Raw genomic sequence first — 22,137 nt, 5'->3', positions numbered from 1 at the left:
GTCGACCAAAGTAGTCACCTTTTTTTCCTTTTTCCAAAAGTGTGATTTGGTCATTTGTAATTGATGTATTATAAAAAACAACGTATTTAGAAAACAGACGATTAGGTAAAAATTGTCTGTCTCAAAATTATTAATAAAGAATACCATGCTTACAAGTCGCACTCCTGTATTGCCAGGTGATATTGATCTTAAAATATAAAACTAGACTGAAATAAAGAAAATATCGTTCGTCTTCTGCGTACTATATAAATGACGTCATCACCGCGCGACACCAGCGGCGGATCATTCAGTGTTGCGCGTGATAATTATCGCCCGTGTCCAGGCCAACGACTTACTGCCACAATTTTGATATTTTTCAGTGCTTAATTCTGTATTGGCTGTCGCGTGATTATTCTTTTGAAAACATGGAGCCTGCTGAAGCCACCGCTGACAATAAAACGACGACAGCGGGCTCGTCGCTGTCAGCGACACAGAGGCGAGCGGAGATCCGCAGAAGGAAGCTACTGATGAATTCAGAGGACAGGATGAACAGAATCGTAGGCTACACCAAGAATGAGGCTGACAGTAACGGTACGTTTATTTACATCCTGCTTTTGGACAGATTTCTGAACACAAACTGAAGCTGGATTTGCTCTCGCATCGACATGACGTCACAAAGGGACAACAGGCCTGAAGGCGAATTCTGTAAAACCACCTCTATAATTAACGATTGTATTTTTTAGTTGCGGCTTTATTCATCTTTAAGGAACTACAACAATAGAGCAGCACATTTAGAACGCACAGTACAGTACTTGTATATTTTTTTATCTGCGGTAACTCTTCTTCGTTTCTTCGTGTCTATGTTTATATTATACTGCCTCCCAGTGGCCAAGTCATGCACATCACAATGAAAAAATTGATTGTCATCACTTATACCCAGGAGGGTCACCCCTGCGTCGCCCTGAACCCCGCTTCCACCTGGATTTGGACCGCACGGAGGCATGGGCGTCCTCCCAATCGTCCCAAAGACCCTCCCCCTTCCTGCCGGAGTCGGCCAGCCTGTCTCATGGCGCCACACCGGAGAGGAGGGATTCGCCCCTGCCGGGCGACACCGCGCTGGTAGACAGCCACCTCCGAGGCGTCCGGCAAAGGCCCAAGGGGGAGATGGCGACGGGGGACGACCCCAGCGGCCTCCAGCAGTACTTCTCCCGCTTTGACGATGCCCTTAAGCTTAGGGGCCTGATGGCCAGTGAGAAGCCGTCGCAGAACAGTGAAGCTGACAGCGAAGAGTTTGACCCCTTCGCCGTTTTCAGGCTGGTCTGCAGCGTCCTCCTCGCCATTTTCGTTCGAGTGTTTGTCTGCAAGTATCTGGTGAGTCATCAGAAGTCGCATTTATTTTGAGATGTTTTGACAGCAAAATGACGAACTGTTTGGGCTTTTGTGATTTTAGTCGATATTTGCTCCTTTTCTGACGCTGGAATTGGCCTTCATGGGCTTGTCCAAATACTTTCCCAAGGTGAGTTTCCATACTCAAGCTGCTTGGGTTAGAATTGTTTGGGGTTTTTCATTATAGTTAGTTTTAACTTTGTTTTTAATTAAGTTTTTTATTTACATTGGAGAACAGGTTTTTTTTAATGAAAAAAAGCTTCATTTTAATTAAATTGTTTTATTTTTGGACAATTTTGATCGCTGTGATTGTAGGTGGAGAAGAAGACGCAGACCACGATGCTCACCACCGCTCTGCTGCTGTCGGGCATCCCCGGCGAAGTCATCAACCGCTCCATGGACACATACCGGCGCATGGGCGACGTCTTTGCCGACCTCTGCGCCTACTTCTTCACCTTCATCCTGTCGCATCAGGTCCTGCTCCTCGTTGGCTCTGAGGCCGGCGACCAGGGCGGGGGGGCTTCTCCTGCGGCGACAACGGCACAGTGACCGAGCCGATTCCCCCGATGCACTTTATTAAAGGACGCAGACACAAAATTGTTACCCTAATAGTAATGTTGCCTGTGTCATTTTGGAAGGATTTGAGATTTGTCCTTTGATTACAAGTCCTCCGTCATGGCATTTTAATGAGGTACATTGATTTCAGAAAATTAAGTCATCAACTTAGTTTCAGTTGGAATTAAACTCGTAGGTCACGATACCAGTATACTCTCCGCTTTAGTGTTCCACGTCCGCCTTACGCGATTTCTACATACTCGCTGATGCCTCTTTTTTTAATTTATTATTGTGACAGTTTTTCAGATGTAAACAATGTGTGTATCACCTGCAGACCAATCTGGTATCATTCGTATTGCAAATACATGTGAACTAATTCAATGTTGACATTATAAAAGCATTAAAACAGTCAAGCCAAATGAATACAACCAGTCTGTCATGTCTTCTTTTACTTAGCGACTTTCAACTTATAACACTAACTTTAAACTTGATTTAAAAGTGGGAGAACAACATTGGGTCCTTTGAAAATGGTTTCTTTTCCCAATATTTATGACGTGAAACATGAAACAATGCTGAGTTTGAAATTAGCCTCTATATACCAATGGAAAATGGCGCATTATAATGTAATTGTAATGATTTACATATTTTTTCAAGAGTATTAAATGTTTGTCCAGTTATTTAGTGAGATAAAAAAACGATGAGAACCTCCCACCTCTTGGTGGCGCAATGTAGTTTGGGCGCCACACTTTCACTGCATGTGTCGCACGTTAGTGACGTAGCAGACTTGAACGGAAGCAGCCCGCCAGCCTCCGTGAAAGCGCTGCACCGACGTCAAGGATTAATTGACCACTTGTTTTACGACTCAACTTCGTGCCGTCACCATGGGTCGCGAGTCGCGGTACGCCCGCAAGTTTGTTCCATTTTTTTTATCTCAACTAATTTAAAATCAACCCGCGTCTCTCTTCTCTCATAATCGAGAAAGCTAACGTTAGCGTGCTAACTGAGCCTTCGTGGTTTCACTTAACGAAACATCGCCCGCCTGATTTCGATCTCATCCTAGTAATAGTTTTCCCACCCATGATTCGTGTTAACTATGCAACTATTATTGTGTTGTTAAGACATTATAGGAAACGCTCGACGTCTCCCCGGCGCTCCGGTAGCCGCTCGAGGAGCCGCTCTCCGGACAAGCGTTCCAAGAAGGAAGACCGGGACCGAAACCGGAGGGAGAGGTCGCGGAGCCGAGACAGACGCAGGACCCGATCTCGTTCCCGTTCCCGAGACAGAAAGCGAGCCAGGTGAGTCTAAATGCCACCTGTAAACAAATTGTCGAACACAACTAATTGGGAAAATGCAGGCACAAGTGATCTCATTATTCTTCTGCTCAGACGGTCCAGGAGCAGGGAAAGGAGGAGATCCAGAAGCAGGGAACGCAAGAGGTCAGGCAGCAGGACCCGAGCCAGGAGGTCGCGCTCGGCCAGCCCCAGCAAGAGCAGGAAAACCGAAGAAAAGTCCGTCTTCTTCTTCACCAAAAAGTTGTGCATTAACACTTAAAACTCTAAATTTGTCCCCTTTTAATTTTTGCAGGGCAAAGAGCAAAGAGAAAGAAAATATTGATGTTGTGACGGAAAAGAAAAAAATTAAGGAGGAAAAGGAAGAGGAGAAAGTTGAGGATGTAAGTGTTGTGAAAAATGTGAGAAAACTTCTCCAGCGCCCAGAATAGGCGCAGCCCTAAAATCAAATGTGACAACTGCCGTCTAATGTGCGCCCCCCAGCAGCAGGACTTTGACCAGAACAAGCTGGAGGAGGAGATGAGAAAGCGGAAGGAGCGAGTGGAGAAGTGGCGCGAGGAGCAGCGCAAGAAGGCCATCGAGAACATCGGCGAGATCAAGAAGGAGCTGGAGGAGATGAAGCAGGGCAAGAAGTGGAGTCTCGAAGACGACGAAGGTAAGCGCGGGCCACGGCAAACGCACGCCTCGCGCTCTGTCGGCTCTCAACGCCGCCGTCCTCGTTACAGATGACGACGAGGACACCCTCGTCCCCGCAGAGGGGGATGACGAAGATGACGAGGATGCTGAAGGCAAAGGGGAAGACAAGGAGAACGAGCCCAAGGAGGAAAAGATGGATGAAGGCGAGAAGGATCCGGAGGCTGCCGCCGCTGTCGCCGAGAAGCAGGACGACGAGGACGACGTGGACCCGTTGGACGCCTACATGGAGGAGGTCAAGCAGGAAGTGAAGAAGTTCAATATGGGAGGCGTCAAAGGAAGCGACAAGGTGAGCGGACAGTCGAAGAAAAAGTCCCTAATTGAATTACAGCAAACTCCTTATTGAATTGTTGTCATCCCCATCAACAGAAGGGAGCGATGATAACCAAAGTGGTGACGGTGGTCAAAACCAAAAAAGGGCCTCAGACTCACAAGAAAAAGGGCGAGCTGATGGAGAACGACCAGGACGCTATGGAGGTATAGTGAGCTTTTCCCGTCGGTGCCATTGGGGAGTCAAAGAAAGCCGGCAAACTCATTTCTGCCACAACGTGTCTTTCAGTACTCGTCGGAGGAGGAAGAAGTGGACTTGCAGACGGCGCTGACGGGCTTTCAGACCAAGCAGAGGAAGATCCTGGAACCCGTTGACCACGGCAAGATCCAATACGAGCCCTACCGCAAGAACTTCTACGTGGAGGTGCCCGATCTGGCCCGGATGTCCAACGAGGGTTCGTATACGACGAGGGGGTCCATGTCGAGTTTCCCGGCAGAGTGATTCCAACCCGTGTGTGATTTCTTCCAGACGTGATCGCATACCGGCTGGAACTGGAGGGAATTACGGTAAAGGGGAAAGGCTGCCCCAAGCCCATTAAGACCTGGGTGCAGTGCGGCGTGTCCATGAAGATCCTCAATGCCCTCAAGAAGTCAGTACCAATGCCAATGCCGAATGGTCAGTCCGCGGCTACGAAGTTTGACCCCTCTTGCCAATTGTAGGCAAGGCTACGAGAAGCCCACCCCCATCCAGGCCCAGGCCATCCCCGCCGTCATGTCGGGCCGAGACCTCATCGGCATCGCCAAGACGGGTAGCGGCAAAACCGTCGCCTTCCTCCTGCCCATGTTCAGACACATCATGGACCAGAGGCCTCTGGAAGAGTCCGAGGGGCCCATCGGTAAGAGGCGCACGTTTTTTTTTTTTTTTTTAAATACACTTTTGAAGTCCGGCGGTGTAGAAAATGGAAGGAAGAAACGATGTGTGGTTGTGCTCCCTCAGCCGTGATCATGACGCCCACCAGAGAGCTGGCCCTGCAGATCACCAAGGAGTGCAAGAAGTTCTCCAAGTCGCTGGGCCTCAGGGTGGTGTGCGTCTACGGAGGCACCGGTATCAGCGAGCAGGTAAAAAGTTGCAATCCCACATCTGGCGGCAGCACTCGTGAACCGCCGCTTCCTTTCGCACCAGATCGCCGAACTGAAGCGAGGAGCCGAGATCATCGTGTGCACGCCGGGCAGAATGATTGACATGTTGGGCGCCAACAGCGGTGAGTGCTCCCATCTTTTGATCGTCGATGGCCACCAGGAGCTTTTTTTTTTTTCCCGCCGTTGTTGTGTTGTGATTTTCGTGCGTCGTATGGCTTTGATTTATTTTTGCGTTTTCCATCAAGCAAATACGGTGCTTTGCGTTTTTGGTGAGATGGTGTGATGGAAAAGTGTCACGAGCGCTCGTGCTTTTGACGCGGCTTCTGTGGCTTCCACACATGCGAGGTAATCTGCATTATGTTTTTTTTCCCCCTCTATAGGTGAAAAGGCCTACGGTCACCATCTCTTGTTTTGTATCTTGAGGCTGTTTTCTGACTTTTTCAGGTCCCTCGCCAAGATGGTACGCAAGACCTGAGCCCAAAAAAAAAAAAAACGAGCCGCGTTTGACCAATTTTGAAAAGTTGCCACCTTAAAGTAGTCCGCGGCGGCGCATAAGTTGATGATGTTACGGAGTGGGATGTTCAGATTCGGCTGACGCTTGTCCATCCTGACGTGTAGGTCGCGTCACCAACCTGCGCAGAGCGACGTACGTGGTGCTGGACGAGGCGGACAGGATGTTCGACATGGGTTTCGAGCCACAGGTAGGCACCGAGCGCGCGCCGCCGACCATCCCGCCCGCCGCATTCGCGGACATTTGTCACAGACGCCCAATTGCCACGCCAAGGTCATGCGCATCGTGGACAACGTTCGCCCGGACCGGCAGACGGTGATGTTCTCCGCCACATTCCCTCGAGCCATGGAGGCCCTGGCTCGCAGGATCCTATCCAGGCCGCTGGAGATCCAGGTGGGCGGACGCAGTGTGGTCTGCTCAGACGTGGAGCAGCATGTGGTGAGTCTCCGGGATGTGCTAAGCTCTCCGAGCTCGCGATTCCACCGCGGCCGCTGAATTTCATTGTTTTATTTCCCGCAGCTGGTGATTGAGGAGGACAAGAAGTTCCTGAAGCTGCTGGAGATCCTCGGCCACTATCAGGAAAAGGGCTCGGTCATCATCTTCGTGGACAAGCAGGAGCACGCCGACGCTCTCCTCAAAGACCTGATGAAGGCTTCGTACCCCTGCATGTCCCTGCACGGAGGTACCCCAGCCGCTTGTCCCCTCGCGCTTTGGCCCGCCCTCCTTTTCCGGAACTTTACTCGGCGGCTTTCCTCGGCAGGCATCGACCAGTACGATCGCGACAGCATCATCAACGATTTCAAGAACGGCGCCTGCCGCCTGATGGTGGCCACCTCGGTGGCGGCGCGGGGCCTGGACGTCAAGCAGCTCATCCTGGTGGTCAACTACAACTGCCCCAACCACTATGAGGACTACGTGCACAGGGCCGGACGCACGGGTCGAGCAGGCAACAAGGTCCGCCCCCAATGCGGCCGACTGTCATCTTCTCGAAAGAGCGACCGTCAAATTTTTTGGAATTGTCCGCTCGTTCGTTCCAGGGATTCGCCTACACCTTCATCACAGAGGACCAGGTCCGATACGCCGGCGACATCATCAAAGCCTTGGAGCTGTCCGGCTCCCCCATCCCGGCCGAATTGGAGCAGCTGTGGGCCTCCTTCAAAGACCAGCAGAAAGCGGTAAGACAAAGAAAGCGGCTCCGTCGGGAGTTCTTCGGCCTTTGATTGGCGTGTCGCCACCGTCGCAGGAGGGCAAGAGCATCAAGAGCAGTAGCGGCTTCTCGGGCAAAGGCTTCAAGTTCGACGAGACGGAGCACGCGCTGGCCAATGAGAGGAAGAAGCTGCAGAAGGCGGCGCTGGGACTGCAAGATTCTGACGACGAGGACGGAGCTCTGGATGTGAGGAACTCAAACGGGCCCCAAGTGGGCTGCGTCCTTGCTGGGACAAATTGGAGCCTTCCTAGAGAAATTGTCACGCCAACTCAGCCCCCGAAATGTAAAATTCCCCTTTCAGATTGAGGAGCAAATCGAGAGCATGTTCAACTCCAAGAAGCGCGTCAAGGACCTGATGGCACCCGGAGGGTCAGGCGGCTCGTCGGGCGGCTCGTCGGGCTCGATGAGCGGGCTCTCGGGGCTGGGACCCACGTCTGCCGGAAACATCCAGAAGCTGGAGATGGCCAAGCGACTGGCGCTCAAGATCAACGCCCAGAAGAACCTGGGAGCCGAAGCTCAGGTATGTTGACCTATAATGTTGCATCACGAGGAAACGGTCTCTGCCCGAGAATGTTGGGATGGACTTTATTATTATTTTTTTTTTACCAACGCTTTGCATTCCCCGAGCTCAACGATGTCTGGCGTTTTCCAGGATGTGATGCAGCAGGCCACCAACGCCATCCTGCGCGGCGGCACCATCATGACGCCGTCGGTGTCGGCCAAGACCATCGCCGAGCAGCTGGCCGAGAAGATCAACGCCAAGCTCAACTACACGCCGGTGGAGAAGCTGGAGGAGGAGCGGCAGGCGGCCGAGCAGTCGGAGACGGTCAAGCGCTACGAGGAGGAGCTGGAGATCAACGACTTCCCGCAGGTGGGACGCGTCTCGACAATTCATGTTTCATTTCACATTTGTCTTATCTTGTGCAAATGAGTCATGAGAGAACCATCTTGGGTCACTTTTCAATTCGATTGCGCTCTTCCACAGACGGCCAGGTGGAAGGTGACGTCCAAGGAAGCCCTGCAGAGGATCGGCGAGTACTCGGAGGCCGCCATCACCATCAGAGGAACCTACTTCCCACCGGGCAAGGAGCCCAAGGAGGGAGAGCGCAAGATCTACCTGGCCATTGAAAGTACGTATTTGCTTTTTCTACAAGCCCAGGAGGGAAAAGTCCATGATGATTCTAAACTGTGGAATATTTTTAGGTGCAAATGAGCTGGCTGTGACAAAAGCCAAAACGGAGATCACGCGTCTTATCAAGGAAGAACTCATCAGATTAGTAAGTAGCATTTTTAATTCATCATTCTGTTGCCTTGGTCAACATGTATTTATTAAAACATATTTTCTTTTCCAGCAAAACTCCTACCAGCCAACTAGTAAAGGACGATACAAAGTGTTGTAAAGAAAGGAGACTTGTCATCAAAGGATATTTTTTTGTTTTTAAAAAAAAAAAAGCTTCCTACATTTTCACGGGTTTTCAATGCAGTTATTTTTGTTTTGTATAAATATATGTAGCTCCTAGCTGCAAATCAACGTCATCCCTGAACCCTTGCGCAATTTTTCCGAGTTTCATCTTTGTATAAAAAAAAAAGCAATCCATTTTTTTAACCCCCCCTTAAATAAATCGTGTTGGTGAGGACGTCATGTTTTTTTCCATTTGTATTAATATATGGGGCTGCAATGCAGACTGCATTTTACATTATTTAAGAGTCTACTTTGTATATTATTTATAAGTGGTGGGGTACGCTGGGGTTGATGTAGGCGTTTCAAAGTCGCTTTGTGATAGAAATAGATTAACACGGGGTAGCAGGCGAACAAATTGGTTTGTTTTGGGGCGATTGGTCTTTCTAAATTAATATTTGGAGTATAAAAATTGATATTCTTGGGTCAACAAATCGACATCAACTGTGGGGAAGGAGGAGGGGGCGGGGCTGCGAGAGAGACTTCTTCCGAGGGTCTCCTTTGTGCGCATGCGCGTTCGACATCGCTCTCGACGCTTATTAATTTTTAATGGAAAATGGCTGCTTTTCTCATCTAAACCTCCATAGCCAGAAGATAAAATTTATATTTGTCTATTTTTGAAGCTATATTTCATATTTTGGCGTTTGGAAACACGGCCGTGGGATGCGGTGACGCCCCCTTCCCCGTTCGAGAGGCAAGAAAGAAGAAAGCGGTGTCGTGAAGGGGCAAAAATGAACCCGTTTGCGCTCTGAGGGATGAAAAATCTTTTTATTTTTTCCCCTCCTTAACTCCTTCCGCGCCGAGGCCAGACAAACGTTGAAGCAAGGTAACAATCTCATTTTTTAAATAGTGCTAATTGCTAACACGGACTTTGTTTTATTATTGACATCTCCGCTATTAAATAGCATCGATGCTAAAAGAACCATTGTGCACTTCTCGCCGTTTCGTCACACTGGAAAAAAGATCCCAGAACCGTAAGCAAGTGAGCAGTGTCCACGCTGTTTGAATTTACTTTTAATTTTTTTTTTTATTTTGTGAATGAGTGACACCCCCATAGTACAAGTACATTGAGTGCTCCACGCACCTCCCGAGAAATCAATTACGTATGTCTCTGCCCTTTTATGTCGAAAGTGCTCGCACAGGACGTGAAGACCAAAAACATATGTGTTGACAATTGTCATTGGCAAAAATATTTCTCCTAAATAATTGAGCCAAAGCTCCTATTTCCTAATTGAAAATGTCACAGCCTACCACATAGCCTGTATAAATACATTTGTGGTGTCATTTTTATATACCATCCAGATGAAGTGGTCAACATAATACATCTTTAGTTATATAGCGCTTTCCGAACAGTTAAAACAACACAACAAAGATTGGCAATCCTACAAACATAACCATCCCTCCTTGTGCCTTGTAGTTTTAAGCAGTTCTAGATGAGAGAGGAGTGAGTCAAAGTGTCTTTGCAGCAGTGCATCAAAGGCGTCATGATCACAGCGTCTTCCTGAGTGTCTTTCTGCCGGCCGATAGTGTAGTACGTATGTGCAAATTGCAAAGGATGAGGAATGAACGTCCATAATCGTATTAAGCCACAAAACAGCATTGCGGTCGATTCATCCGAGGGGACATTGGTGAGTTGTTTTGTTTTCCACCATCAATAACAAAGTATCTTTCTGCCCCCAAACCCTTTTGGTTTGTTTCTCTTCAATTTGGCTTTCTCCCGCAAGCTCCGCTCGTTGCCGTTAGCTCCTCGTTGCTTCAGACTGACAACATGAATTATTCAGACAAACATTGCTCATGATGGAGTACTGTAAAACATTTTCACCGATACATGCCCATCTAAGCAGCTATTCCGCCCCCAACGCAGAAGATGATGCGCCAGGTGACGAGCGGCGACTTCTGCATGAGCGCCCGGCCGTCGTGCCTGGCCGAGGACGCCCGCCACCCCGCCGCGCACTTTGACCTGTGCTCCACGCAGCCCAACAAGTTCTACACGCCTCCTCCACCACCTTCATCCGTCCAAATGACTCTTGGCCCGATGGCGTCGCCTGTTGGCCCCGGGCTTAAGCCTATGGCGTGCCCCCGACAAGACGTCCTGGGCCCCGCCAAGCTCCCTGACGGCAAAAGCGGCGATCCGGCGGCGGCGGAAGACAGCAGTAAGAAAAAGAGCAAAGGCGCCGGCAAGACGGGGCGGCGCGGGCGCCCGCTGGGCACCACCAAGCTGGCCGGATACCGGACCAGCACCGGCCGCCCGTTGGGCACCACTCGCGCCGCCGGCTTCAAAACCAGCCCCGGGAGGCCGCTGGGCACCACCCGGGCGGCGGGCTACAAGGTGAGCCCCGGTCGGCCCCCCGGCAGCATCAAGGGCCTCTCCCGCCTCAACAAACTGCCATTCGGCGGGCCCTGCAGCGGGGCCGCCTTCCCGTACCCACTCGCGCACAAGGAGATCCTCTGCGAAGCCTCCTGCAAGGACAAGACCGATGCCGAGTGAGGTATCGTTCAACCCGATGCCGTTGGAATTTTGGATTCTTTTCTACGATCTCACTAACAACATTTCGACACGCTCCAGAAGGAGACCTTTGTGCGACCGCACGTCCTGTGAAGGCACCACAAATGTTGCCTCCAGCAATTTAGAACCCTCGAACAGCAATTTTGAAAAAGGGGAAGCCATCATTTCGGACATGGATCCAGTTTGCATGCAAGTTGGACATCACATGGACGTGGCTTCATTTTTTTTTTTTTTTGGACTGTTCCAGTGCGAGTGTGTGTTTGAGTAATAACACAGAGTTTCGCCGTCAATTTGTGTCCACTGATTTTTTTTTTTCATCTAATCCAGTTATTTGCTTTTTTGCGATCGGGCCAAACCAATGTCTAAACCAAACTACACTACCATGGCCACCCCCTGCAATAAAAGTTTTTACTTTTTTAATTTAGGAATTATTTAGTCAGAAACAATGCACATTATTTTATGGATATTTATTGTTTCTAATGTTCATTTTTTTATTGTTTTACCTTTTTCAATTTTCGTATTATTGTTGATACAGTATTTACAACTTTTTTTACTCTTTCTTCGTAGAACGCACTGCCGACTTTCTAAAAGAAGTGCAAAACTCGCCCGTTTGGCCCTTTTTGTGCTGCTAAGCACTCCAAAAATGTTCTCTTTGGTGCAATAATCATGTTCCATGTCTTGTAGCGTCCTAACTTTCATACTCAACAATGTTTTAGTTAGTCTTTTGATTAAAAAAAAAAAATGCGCGTGGCTCACCTGGACCAAAGAATAGCAACGATGTCATTCATTTCAGCATGAAAGTTTTTTTGTTGTCAAAATCGCAACAATAAGAAAACAAAAGCACTTCAACTTTCATTTGGCTTAGAGCGACTGAATGAGGTGCCTGTAAAACACACTGTAAATGTTCCTCACATTAGATTAGTCTTTCTTTTTTCATAAATAAATATATGTAATATTTCCGTAGACATCATTTTGAGGCTGCGGACATTTAACAAGTGTCAGGTTGAATTCACAAATTCAATCAAGTGCATCTCAATAAATTTGAATTTGGTAGTTTGAAAAAAAAGGCCCATTTCTACCCAATTTCTTAATCTAAAATAATTTCAAGCATTGAAATGTTGGTTGCTCATTCACTCCCCTTTGCACACGCTCGCTCATTTCAGACACTATATATTATTTCCCATTCCTTCATATTTGTTTGGTTAGTTGTGTTTACAACGTTCTGTTTTAATAAGTTAAAATGTGATGCAGGCGTAAAAGTCTAAAAAGTTTTTTTACATGGTGTCTATATTACGATTATTCACATATTGTGGCAGATCTCCCGTGATATTCTAATTTATTCAGATGCACCTGTATATACTGTAATAATAAACATTTGTTATGTTATCATTTGTTTGTCAGAGGACTTTAATTACTAAAGGTTGTCCAGATGCACTGTGAGCAAACTTCCTTTTCAATGCTTTGGAATGTATTTATGTCAGAGAGAAATGAAGAGTGAGAGAAACATAGTGGACATAGATGGACTGAAGTAATTTCCTCCTGCTGTCGTCACCAGTATGACGTCACGACGCGTAAATCATGTGATGACGTGTGACCGGTGACACGTGAAAACAACAAAAACAACTTTTTCACCCCCTGTGTATACACTTGTTCATATTACTCCTGCATGCTTGTTGTGGAATGTCCAACAGTTGTGTAATAAAGACAGAAGTGAAAGTTGTTTATTTCTCCCCTCCCATTTGCTGGACATTTCACTTGTCTTTTTATTGCAGTTGTAAATATTTAGAAATAACATTCACAATTTTGGGGATTTTTAAAATTGTCTCATAACACAACAAAAACTCCTATTAGAATAATAAATCAATCAAGAATTATGAACTTAATTGAAAGTGTGTTACGTAGAAAAAAAACAATGACGTAGGGACTGACCGTGTCACATTCTAAATCGTCCGCTGTTAAGCCGCAAACATTAGTTCCACCTTGCGCATTCGACTTCACCGGCTCAAACATGACTTAACGGGAGCGACGCACAACTTTTACCCTTTTCCTAAAGAAACATGTCGGGGACTGTTTCGGCGAGTCTTAGATTATGTTGTGTTTCATTAATTTTGGTATTGAGCTTCTGGCCGGTGACATCCCACGGTAAGTTACGGCTAGCTTAGCAGTCGCAGTGCTAGCAAAACATGACAGGTCGGAGGGCAAATTGACGCTCATAATCCTTAAAAATGAAGTATTCCTTCACATGTAATTCATTTCTTCAGCTAGTTTTGACGACTTGAGTTGTAATGTGCGTTTACGTCTTCCACTTTTGGCGAGATCTGTCATCACTAGGTCAACGACTACAACTGACCTTTGAACTTTAAAATGTCTTTCCCAGAGCACGATGAGTCGATGCCATCCGAAGAGGAATCGGCTGCAACGTTGCAGTCTGAGGGCATCCCTGACTTTGTGGAGGGCGAAGAGCCAAGGTTCCTCAAGCGTCAGTTCAAAACGGCCGAGATGGCAGACGCCGTGATGGGCAGCGAGACCCCCATCGACCCGTTCGATATGGAGTCTCTCTACCCCATGAAGGTCAAAGACTTCCAGTCGGGTTTTTCGCCACCGTGCGACGATGGCGCAGACTGCCTCACAGCGGGCGCCGAGGACGGGGACTCCGAGACGTCCCAGCAGGTAAGAGGCGACTTCTTCGTCGCATGTGCCGACTTGTTTTGACGGTTCTGGTGACTTAGGTCGCGTTGGAAATGGTCCATGCTCACGGCGCTGAGGAAAAGAACGCGGAGGCCACGAAGACCTTCAAGGTCAACTGCGAGCAGAAGAACATCAGCAGCGTGGAAGCCTTGAGCGTTAATGTCCTCAACGCGTCGCAGGTAACATGCCTCCATCGCACACTCTGCAGCACTTTTCATTGAAGGAACTGCAGTAGATCGAAAAAGTCTAGACAACCTCATATGTCAGGTTTCTGTGATATTAAAAAAATTGAGACTGAGATTATGCGAAGCCCAAACTTTGTATGAGTAAAGGCCTGGCCATCAGCTGGCGATCTTGGTAACCCCTTCAGGACCTGATGGAGTTTCTGAACGTCAACGGCAGCGAGTGCTCCATGGTGCTTTTCTTCACGGCTTGGTGCCAGTTCTCGGCCGGCCTGGCGCCGCACTTCAACGCCCTGCCTCGGGTCTTTCCGGCCGTGCGCTTCCTGGCCCTGGACGCCTCGCAGCACAGCAGGTGAGCGCCACCGACTGTGTTAGGTTCACGAGAACACAGTGTGGATAGCCGACTGGCTCACGGTCTGTGCAGTTCCACTCCCATCCTGTAGGCGGTGGCAATGTAAACCTAACAAGCAACACAGTCTAAAGCATCTTTTTTTTTTTGTCAGCCTGTCAACACGATTCGGGACGGTGGCGGTTCCCAACATCCTCCTCTTCCAAGGAGCCAAACCCATGGCTCGCTTCAACCACACCGAGAGAACCCTGGAAACGCTGGCCTCCTTCATCACCAACCAGACGGGTGCATAGCCAACGTGCCGCGTGGGTCCAAAAGATTCTTGATAAATGACCGCAGCCATGCGCTTGTTTCCAAGGCTTGGAGGCCGGGCCGGAGAGGAACGTGACGGACGCCGACCGCCTGGGCCCCCTTGCCGGCGTGCCAGTCAAGGGCGTGGACTGGCTGCTGGTCTTCTCCGTGCTCTTCATCGCCGGATTCACCACCTACGGGATCCTACGCACTGACGGCATCCGCTGGCTCATCCCGGGACATGAGCACGAACATCAGGACTGAGCCAAAGGCCAGATGGAAAGGACGCAATGTTTTTACAGAGGACGTTTCTTTTGAAAGCACTCCCTTGAGGTGTTTTTTCCACTGTGGGAGACTTGAGAGAATCACAGACATCCATTAATCAGCAATTTGCTGACTTTAATTGCAAGCGAGGGAAAATTCTCAACAGTGTAGTAATTGTTGCTGTGTGTGTACCTCTCTTAATATTGGATGGTTAACATTTGACATTTTCCGATAAAACTGAGTCATTTCCTGTCAAACGAGAAAGAAAATTGGAGAAGGTGGTCATTTTAATCAGGCAATGACGTGAACAGCTCCAGTGCAGAGTGAGGAGATAAGTGGAGTGTGTTAGCTTGTTGTGAGGGTGCAGAGGACTTGACGAGCGGCGGTGGCGGCAGAGGACAACCCACGGAGCTCCACACAGCATGTCCTGGTTAATGTTTAGCCTGGCAGCCAGCAGCCTTTGGCCCCGCGGTCTGCCCAAAATCAGCGGCCTCAATCTGGCTCTAATCTCCAGGAACTACACTACTAAAATGGTGAGTAACATAGTCCCGTCGCGTGTTTGTTTTGAATTATTAGCGAGTCTACATACGCGTGGCCGTGCTGTGACGTCAAACTTCCGCCTGTCCCCGCAGGTCAAAGGCTTTCAAATAACAAAAACGTCTGCGGTTGTAAAGTTTGGGATTAAACACGATTTTAGACTGTTTCGAGTATTTTAGCAGTTATTCGGCAAAAATATGACGACAGGTATCTGATGTTTTTCAACTTTTATTCATGTTCTCTCCGTACGCTGTTGGGTGGCCACTGATGGCGTTTCACGCGTGTTTATATTTTTTTTGTCAAAACTTTACGACGGCCAATTAAAGATCCAGCCATAAAACATAAGAAACCCAGCCTGGATTGTGTTAAATTGAGAGTAATAATTAATAGTAGTACTGTATGCCTTAAAATAGGTTGGTCAGCCATTCATAGTTATTAATTCGTTGGTTCCTGCCTACAAAGTCGTGTCGGTTTTCATTGCTGATGGCGTTGCACCGCCGTCTAGCGGTTCCGGCGGATATAGCACCCACAACGCATCTTTTTTATCTCTGGGTTTATTTACTAGAATATGCGTGCAGCGGCTTTATTATGTGTTATTTTAACTGCAAAAGTTAAAAATCACTTTTGTGCAGTCGTCCGACTCTCATTGGCTCCCTCCGGCCGACCGGGACCAGCACGTGATGGAGTTGAGGGCCGCGGGCTGGATGGAGGTGGAGGACCGTGATGCCATCTTCAAAGAGCTTCACTTTAAAACCTTCAACCAGGTGACTTCACAAAATTAAAATAGAATATGACAGCAAGAGTTATTACTGTTTACTAATATAAATTTGGATTAAAAACAAATGGTTAATGTATACTATTTAGGAGAATGAGCAAAAACAACTGATGCTTAATAGTTAGGGCGACTAGACAAGATTTTTGTGTTTACATTTATGGAACTATTTGTAGTATTGTATTTTAGAGAGAAAAAATAACCCCCAAGTTGTTTAAAATTTGGTGGGAGCGCTCAAGGCCACTTAGCGGACTTCCTCTAATCCCGCCGCTTGTTTTAGCCCCTGGAAGCGTGCTGTTTTTGCCCTTTTTACACTTCCCCGCTTTTGAAGTGGGGGGCCGGCCTCCCCCTGCGGACCGCCTCCTCCTCTTCCCTTACCGCCGCGTGTCACCCCGTGTTACGCTGACACGAGCCAGGTGGCCTTTTCTTTTGCAAACAAATCAAATTGGTTAAAAAGTTTCATCTGGCCAGCGTTAAAAAAAAAAAAAAAGAAACTCCTGGCAGGCCTGCTGTCTGGACAAATGTTGGCAAAAGCTATTGTAGATTTCATTTTTCATCAGACATGCAGAGGCTTCGTTCTGCCCACAAAACAAAAAGTTCTCAGGAGACTGACAATTCCAATTTGGATGCAAGGCACAGAAGCACAACATGGCAAGTTGAGCTTCAGACTCGAGTCCCGCAGGAAGCTTGGCTTGGAAGCAGAAGTTTAGAACATTCAGACGCGGCTTCACCCATCAAATTAAAAATATAAAAACCATACATGATAGTAAACAATAAAATAATAAAACATTTGCCTGTAAAATACCTCTCCAGCATTTTTGTGACATTTGTTCCAATAAAGATGCTATTTCATTTTTTTTTTAAATTAAATTCACTAAAATTACTCAACTAGAACTACTACATTTTCTGGAAAGGTTTTCTGATTCTGAAGCCCTTCCAAATATTTCCTTTTTCACTTTCACGGGTGACCTTTAGGGAGCGCTAGAGCCCCCTCCCCAACTTTAAGATGAAGCGTTTCCATCTGACCTTGCTTGCTTGTTACCCAAGTCGGTTTTCCTTTAACTAAAGCAAGTGGAAAGTGTCGGGCGAGTGCTCTCGCCAGTTGCCCACTTTTGCTCGTCCTGTCAGGGAGGAGCCGGCGCCTTCCGAGAGGCAGCGCCCACTCCTATTGGCAACATGGGATTTGGATGGCGTCTTTTTTTTTTTTTTTTTAATGGCGCCAGGTTACTTTTTGAAAGTTTGTTTATGCGCTCGTGTTGTTTACGGATGCGACCATCTGCTTGGCATTTGGCAGCGACCGTTCCGCTTGGTGCGTACGCCGCTCCTGAGAAGCAATTGCACAAAGCAGACTCAAAACTTGAACATAAACACCGATTGTCCGTCGTCCTCGGTGAACCGAGACTCCAGACTTTTGCTCAGAGCGGGGCCTTGGCGGAGGTCACGCCCGCCGCAGCAGCTGGAAGCTTCTGGAAGGACAAAGGAGAGGCGCGGCCACCCCGTCATCGGCCTCATTAGCCGCCTCTGTTCAAACGGTTCCTGGAGGGCGTGGCCCGGCGCTAAGCGTCGGGCGCGCGATTGGCACGCTGACAAGAATGTGCGTGCGTTTGTACGCACGGGCCGGCGAGAGAGAGAGATCTGCATGCACTTAGTCCTGGCAAGGCGGAGCGGGCGCTTGTCTTAAGCCCTCTTTTGGACGGCGCGGCGGCGGAAAGCCGATCTGTAAATAACAGACATGTGTTTCTTCCAGGCGGCGGTCGCGGTCGGAGCGCCTCATCCCGTGTTGTGTGACAATCATGCTGTAATAGCTGCAAAATGGCAGATCGGGGGAGGTCGGGGGCGATCGACTGGTGTGGTTCTGATTATTGGAGGTGGGGGCCTGCGCAGCGTCATGTCAAATTAGCGGACTTTGACAGCTCCGGGGGGGGGGGGGCAGTGTTTAACGCACCTTCGGGTTTCCGATTGGCTGAAATGACGTCATTCGGGCAAGTTGTGCGACCAGTCCAGGGTGTACGTTCCATCACGTCAATTCAGAGTGTTTGTTTCCGACTCGGCTCAGGCTAGGCAACCGCCGCTGCTAGCATGCGTCCCTATCAGATTTTGAGAAAAGAGCAAAGCGAAACATTGACCGTCTGAGTCCTTGACCCTTGTCGACCGTGTCCAAGTGGAGGGCCGTTAGCAGGCTGACCCCTCCCTGCTCCAACACTTGGCCGCCATTGTGTCCCGCCACTCCCGTTACTGCCCCTGAGGGAGAAGGCCAATGTCTGGCGACCTCTCTGGACATTCAATCCCTAATCATATGTACTGTGGGATTAGTGGACCCCCAGCTACTTTAACACCCCCCCACCCCCTTCATTTTTGTCTTCCCAATCTACATCTTCATCTTTAGGGTTCGTGTTGCATCCCGCTTCTTCTTCATTGGTTTCACTTTCAACTCTCTCAACCCGAGTACACGCTCACTTGCTACACCTGGAAAAGCTAATGACCTCACGCAAAAATGTTGCTCCAGTATAATCGTGACAATTTTCCAATCACTATGATTAAAATGAGCTAACACAGCATTTTAATCGCGTCAGTGGATTTGCTAAAGCTAAGAAGTGCCATCCTGTAAAATTGTCGCTATGTGTTGACAAGCTATCTAGCGGCTAAGGTTGACAAGCTAGGCAAATGCTAGCTTTGAAGCAAATGACTTCATCTGTCAAAGACATATTAGAATTTTGTCCAAGTCCAAAACTTTGCCTGTGTTGCAAGGGTAAACTTTGGCTCATACCAACTACAAGTTCTGAAGCGGCACCCGAACCAAGCTCCAACGGCCATGGGCCTACGGACAACGACTGACACAAAGCAGACCCGCCTCGGACGCCAAATTGGTGGCAGCAAGGTCAAGTTGCAGGAATATGCCAATTACTTCAATCGATCGGCGGGGCCGATAACCAATCGGACTGCCGGCTCACCTTACGCCGTCGCTCGGACTTTTTCCCGACGCTGGGAAAGAAAAGAAGCCGCCTAGCGCAATTTCCTGCGCCGGCGATGCCGTTTGCTCATGTCAGGTGCGGGCGCGGGCCGCCGTGTAAACAATGGCCTTTCAGTTGATCTAATTAGGCAGGGAGGAAGTGTTTAGGGGCTTAATTGAGATTGCAGTGGGAAATTGCTCCGAAATGGGCTTTCCTCGCGGCGAGCAATGAGCGGGGATTTCGCTGGGGACTTTGTAGATAATTACAAGAAGCGTAATGGCCGCCCGCGTCCTGATTGGAGCGCGCCCAATGGGAAGCGTGTGTGCGGCCGCCGTTTCCTGTGTGCGCACGTGGCGTCAGATGAGCCTGTCTTGCTCTGCCAAAAGATCACAAGAAGTAAGTTTTTAGAAAAGTCATTTTTATTTTGACTCCATTTATTCTCGTTGATGTTATTTAACCTATTTTTTCAATTTATGCTAGCTTTCTCAATGGGGTTCCTTCTACTGCCACCCGAGATGTCATTTGAATTTGACGGCTCTTATTTTTATTTTCAGGCATTCGGGTTCATGTCGCGCGTGGCGCTGCAGGCCGAGAAGATGAACCATCATCCTGAGTGGTTCAACACTTACAACAAGGTGAGCGCCGACAACACGCGCTGGCACGCTTGTCGTCTTGGCGATATACACACAAAATATAAAACATCACTACAAGATTGATTCATTGCAATTATTTTTTGTTTAACATTCTTTAGTTTTCACAATTGCATTTTTAAAAATATATATTTTTAGGTGACTACAAACCCAATAAGCTTTTCCAGATGAAGCAAATTAACAATACAACTAGCTGACAGTATTTATTATAGGTTTTGTTTTTATTGATTTATTTCATTTCAAAGTGAATTCTAAAGAAAGTCACATCTAGAAAATGTGTGTTAACAATAAAATAATCCTGAAAATACATGAAAAGAAATTTGCATAAATGCTGCAACTCTTTAAAAGGTGTGTTAATAAGATATACATTGCTAAAACATTTAATAAAATGACAAAATATATGTAAATGCTGTTGCTGACCAATAAAAAATGTGTGTGTGTGTCAGGTGCACATCACATTGACCACGCACGACTGCGGCGGACTGTCCAAGCGAGACATCAAGATGGCCAAGTTTATTGACAAGGTTGCTCTTTCCATGTAAATAAAACAAATATATATTTATTTACATATTATTGCTATAATTATTGTATTGGAAAAAGGCGCCTTAAAATGACTTAAGCCGCATAGCTTCATCTCTATGTATTTCTTCCTATATTCCGTGCGTAATGCTCGCTAGTGTCTTTTTTCCAGTCAGAAATGCGAAGAGCGACTATGCAGACGACCGCATAAAGTTTTATTCCGAGTCTCTGTTTCTCGTGGCGTATTTTTGAAAGGGCTGCGAGGGGGGGTTGATTTACACTTGTCTTTCGCCCCCAACAATAAAATCATTAGAACCCCCCCCCCCTCAAAAAAAAAAAAAAAAAAGAGGAGAAAGAAGAAGCCACCTCAGCAAGACTGGGCTCCAAAGAGAGCTCCTCCAGACAAGAGCGCTCACTCGCAGAAAAGTCTGAAAACCGCTTTGCCTCTTCCCAACTTTATTTTGTTCAATGCTGTGTTCATGTTTGTCTTGTTTCGTTCAATCATAAATGGAATTTCTACACTGATTTTTGAATTGGGTTTTGTTTGTGAAAGGCATTTTTTGGAAGAGTTTGACAGGTAACCAACGTGGGAAAAAGATGAGCAATTAGAAAACTGCTATGCAATTGTTTTTTTTATGTATTTATTTTTATTTATTTGCACGTCAACCGCTTTCGGCGGCCACGCACTGACAGTTGCACTCGGTGGCTACAACCTGACGAATCATCTTGGCCAAATCCCCAAATGAGTGTGCAGCCGTGGGGCGTTTGCGTGCGTGTTGCGTTCCCACCCGGCGCACACGCAACTAAGGTGGATTTATGTTGTGAGTGTGCGCAACAGTTTGCAACTATTGTGTCCGGATTCCACTTGACAGGATTTCCTAATCCATCTTCAATCCCATAAAGTAGCAGAAACATTTTGCTGGTTGATGACGTCTAATGACCCCGCCCCTTTCTCGTTTCTCATTGGTTGCTTAAAAGGCACTTCCGGAAGCTTGAACCTTTTGCCAATGGAAGCAGGCAAAGGTATGACAGCTCACTAATGCTTTTGCAAGTTGCTCTTAATTGTCACTTTTGAAAGTTCACCTCATTCATATTTTACTGGTGTCCATTTTGGAGAATGAGGTTGAATTGAACTGACCCCAAAAGTTCCCTAAAAGCAACAATACCTGTTTATAGGTGACCAATGCTAATGCTAGCAGGTGGTGAGGATTGTCTGAGCAGTTAGCTTAGCACTCACAACTTGTTGGTCTTAATTTGCACTTTAAAAACATTCACCTCCTCCATGTTTTACTGGCAGCCATTTTGGAGAATAAGGCTGAATTGGACTGACCCTAAAGTTCCCTGAAAACAACATTATACTATATTTACATCCAATATGTGCATACATATGAAGACATTCAATGTTATGAAGCGCAGCTTACCCCCAAACAGGTGCGCTTTTCACTCTGTAGTTGAGTAAATTTTGTGTGATGAGCTAACATTGATTTTGTATATTTCACAAAATGAACATTTCCAATTATATTCTGTCATTGCGTTTTGCTCCTGTGTTGTCATGCTAGCAAGCCAAGCCTGTGCGCATGCGCGTGCGCTCCCACCCGTGCTTCAATCACAGATCTCACTTTTCCCCCTTTTTGTTTTTCGCGAGCTGTGGCAAGCGACCCCCTCTGCTTCTGTCCCCGTCGATGGGTTCGAATGCAACGGATCCCAACCAAGTGCACCATCACCACGCCCAGGTAAAGAATGTGACGCAAGTTGGTTGCTTTTTCACTGTTGGGACTTGTTGGGGAAACTCGCAGCTTTTTTGTTTTTATAAGCAATCATGTTTGACACACGACCACCCCTCCCATCTTTTCAAATTAATAAACAAAATTTAAATAATGGACATTTATCTAGCACGCACGCATAGGCACTGACAGTAAATGTTGTCAGGTTTCGTTTG

The 22,137-nt window shown here is 47.5% G+C and overlaps 6 protein-coding genes across 17 annotated transcripts in view; all 6 read left to right on the top strand.

The window, feature by feature from the left end:
* Window positions 1–249: 249 nt before the first annotated feature.
* Window positions 250–2,348, top strand: camlg (calcium modulating ligand). Its single transcript, XM_049742545.2, has 4 exons — window positions 250–570; window positions 920–1,350; window positions 1,430–1,495; window positions 1,681–2,348. The coding sequence occupies exons 1-4, from the start codon at window positions 405–407 to the stop codon at window positions 1,912–1,914; spliced, it is 897 nt and encodes a 298-aa protein (XP_049598502.1). The 5' UTR covers window positions 250–404; the 3' UTR covers window positions 1,915–2,348.
* Window positions 2,349–2,680: 332 nt separating this feature from the next.
* Window positions 2,681–8,672, top strand: ddx46 (DEAD (Asp-Glu-Ala-Asp) box polypeptide 46). 4 transcript variants are annotated; one of them, XM_049742036.2, is made up of 23 exons: window positions 2,681–2,818; window positions 3,039–3,215; window positions 3,306–3,428; window positions 3,505–3,592; window positions 3,696–3,864; window positions 3,935–4,191; window positions 4,272–4,379; window positions 4,462–4,627; window positions 4,702–4,822; window positions 4,893–5,068; window positions 5,170–5,291; window positions 5,356–5,434; window positions 5,931–6,013; window positions 6,097–6,261; window positions 6,343–6,505; window positions 6,584–6,777; window positions 6,861–6,998; window positions 7,067–7,216; window positions 7,332–7,550; window positions 7,683–7,901; window positions 8,016–8,160; window positions 8,234–8,307; window positions 8,383–8,672. In XM_049742036.2, exons 1-23 carry the CDS (start codon window positions 2,802–2,804, stop codon window positions 8,428–8,430), a joined length of 3,201 nt encoding a protein of 1,066 aa, XP_049597993.1. In that variant the 5' UTR covers window positions 2,681–2,801; the 3' UTR covers window positions 8,431–8,672. The 4 variants fall into 4 exon arrangements, with proteins under 4 accessions (XP_049597993.1, XP_049597992.1, XP_049597991.1 ...); XM_049742035.2 differs by having other exon boundaries at window positions 3,693–3,864; XM_049742034.2 differs by having other exon boundaries at window positions 2,696–2,830.
* A 149-nt stretch (window positions 8,673–8,821) lies between these two features.
* c15h5orf24 (chromosome 15 C5orf24 homolog) lies at window positions 8,822–12,715 on the top strand. 3 transcript variants are annotated; one of them, XM_049742038.1, is made up of 2 exons: window positions 8,822–9,315; window positions 10,354–12,715. In XM_049742038.1, exon 2 carries the CDS (start codon window positions 10,357–10,359, stop codon window positions 10,975–10,977), a length of 621 nt encoding a protein of 206 aa, XP_049597995.1. In that variant the 5' UTR covers window positions 8,822–9,315; window positions 10,354–10,356; the 3' UTR covers window positions 10,978–12,715. The 3 variants fall into 3 exon arrangements, with proteins under 3 accessions (XP_049597995.1, XP_049597994.1, XP_049597996.1); XM_049742037.1 differs by having other exon boundaries at window positions 10,334–12,715; XM_049742039.1 differs by having other exon boundaries at window positions 10,331–12,715.
* A 227-nt stretch (window positions 12,716–12,942) lies between these two features.
* txndc15 (thioredoxin domain containing 15) lies at window positions 12,943–15,038 on the top strand. Its single transcript, XM_049741885.2, has 6 exons — window positions 12,943–13,137; window positions 13,373–13,665; window positions 13,725–13,862; window positions 14,054–14,217; window positions 14,369–14,499; window positions 14,573–15,038. The coding sequence occupies exons 1-6, from the start codon at window positions 13,053–13,055 to the stop codon at window positions 14,767–14,769; spliced, it is 1,008 nt and encodes a 335-aa protein (XP_049597842.1). The 5' UTR covers window positions 12,943–13,052; the 3' UTR covers window positions 14,770–15,038.
* Window positions 15,039–15,157: 119 nt separating this feature from the next.
* LOC125981853 (pterin-4-alpha-carbinolamine dehydratase 2-like) lies at window positions 15,158–20,723 on the top strand. Of its 2 annotated transcripts, none has more exons than XM_049741888.1 (4): window positions 15,158–15,302; window positions 15,939–16,070; window positions 19,584–19,664; window positions 20,126–20,723. In XM_049741888.1, exons 1-4 carry the CDS (start codon window positions 15,192–15,194, stop codon window positions 20,219–20,221), a joined length of 420 nt encoding a protein of 139 aa, XP_049597845.1. In that variant the 5' UTR covers window positions 15,158–15,191; the 3' UTR covers window positions 20,222–20,723. The 2 variants fall into 2 exon arrangements, with proteins under 2 accessions (XP_049597845.1, XP_049597847.1); XM_049741890.1 differs by lacking the exon at window positions 15,158–15,302 and adding an exon at window positions 17,826–17,946.
* Window positions 20,724–20,855: 132 nt separating this feature from the next.
* The window catches only part of LOC137840961 (uncharacterized), a 44,388-nt gene continuing 43,106 nt past the window's right edge, over window positions 20,856–22,137 (top strand). For 4 of the 6 annotated variants that reach the window (XR_011088193.1, XR_011088192.1, XR_011088194.1 and 1 more), the window contains exon 1: window positions 20,856–21,931. The gene's annotated coding sequence lies outside the window, so the exon portion shown is untranslated. The remainder of the gene's footprint in view (window positions 21,932–22,137) is intronic. The other 2 variants (XM_068653146.1, XM_068653147.1) reach the window with 2 other exon arrangements.

Source organism: Syngnathus scovelli, chromosome 15, assembly GCF_024217435.2.
Source record: "Syngnathus scovelli strain Florida chromosome 15, RoL_Ssco_1.2, whole genome shotgun sequence".
In the NCBI taxonomy this organism is placed as follows: domain Eukaryota; kingdom Metazoa; phylum Chordata; class Actinopteri; order Syngnathiformes; family Syngnathidae; genus Syngnathus; species Syngnathus scovelli.
This window is presented reverse-complemented; position numbering and strand designations above follow the sequence as displayed.

Coding starts and splice junctions, on each gene's coding strand:
- txndc15 (XM_049741885.2), top strand. CDS start 13,053: ATGTCGGGGACTGTTTCGGCGAGTCTTAGATTATGTTGTGTTTCATTA. Junction 13,138..13,372: donor CTGGCCGGTGACATCCCACG/GTAAGTTACGGC, acceptor TGTCTTTCCCAG/AGCACGATGAGTCGATGCCA. Junction 14,500..14,572: donor CTTCATCACCAACCAGACGG/GTGCATAGCCAA, acceptor CTTGTTTCCAAG/GCTTGGAGGCCGGGCCGGAG.
- c15h5orf24 (XM_049742038.1), top strand. CDS start 10,357: ATGATGCGCCAGGTGACGAGCGGCGACTTCTGCATGAGCGCCCGGCCG.
- camlg (XM_049742545.2), top strand. CDS start 405: ATGGAGCCTGCTGAAGCCACCGCTGACAATAAAACGACGACAGCGGGC. Junction 571..919: donor GAATGAGGCTGACAGTAACG/GTACGTTTATTT, acceptor ACTTATACCCAG/GAGGGTCACCCCTGCGTCGC. Junction 1,351..1,429: donor TGTTTGTCTGCAAGTATCTG/GTGAGTCATCAG, acceptor TTGTGATTTTAG/TCGATATTTGCTCCTTTTCT.
- LOC125981853 (XM_049741888.1), top strand. CDS start 15,192: ATGTCCTGGTTAATGTTTAGCCTGGCAGCCAGCAGCCTTTGGCCCCGC. Junction 15,303..15,938: donor GGAACTACACTACTAAAATG/GTGAGTAACATA, acceptor ACTTTTGTGCAG/TCGTCCGACTCTCATTGGCT. Junction 19,665..20,125: donor GGTTCAACACTTACAACAAG/GTGAGCGCCGAC, acceptor TGTGTGTGTCAG/GTGCACATCACATTGACCAC.
- ddx46 (XM_049742033.2), top strand. CDS start 2,802: ATGGGTCGCGAGTCGCGGTACGCCCGCAA. Junction 2,831..3,038: donor GAGTCGCGGTACGCCCGCAA/GTTTGTTCCATT, acceptor TGTGTTGTTAAG/ACATTATAGGAAACGCTCGA. Junction 4,823..4,892: donor ATCCTCAATGCCCTCAAGAA/GTCAGTACCAAT, acceptor TGCCAATTGTAG/GCAAGGCTACGAGAAGCCCA.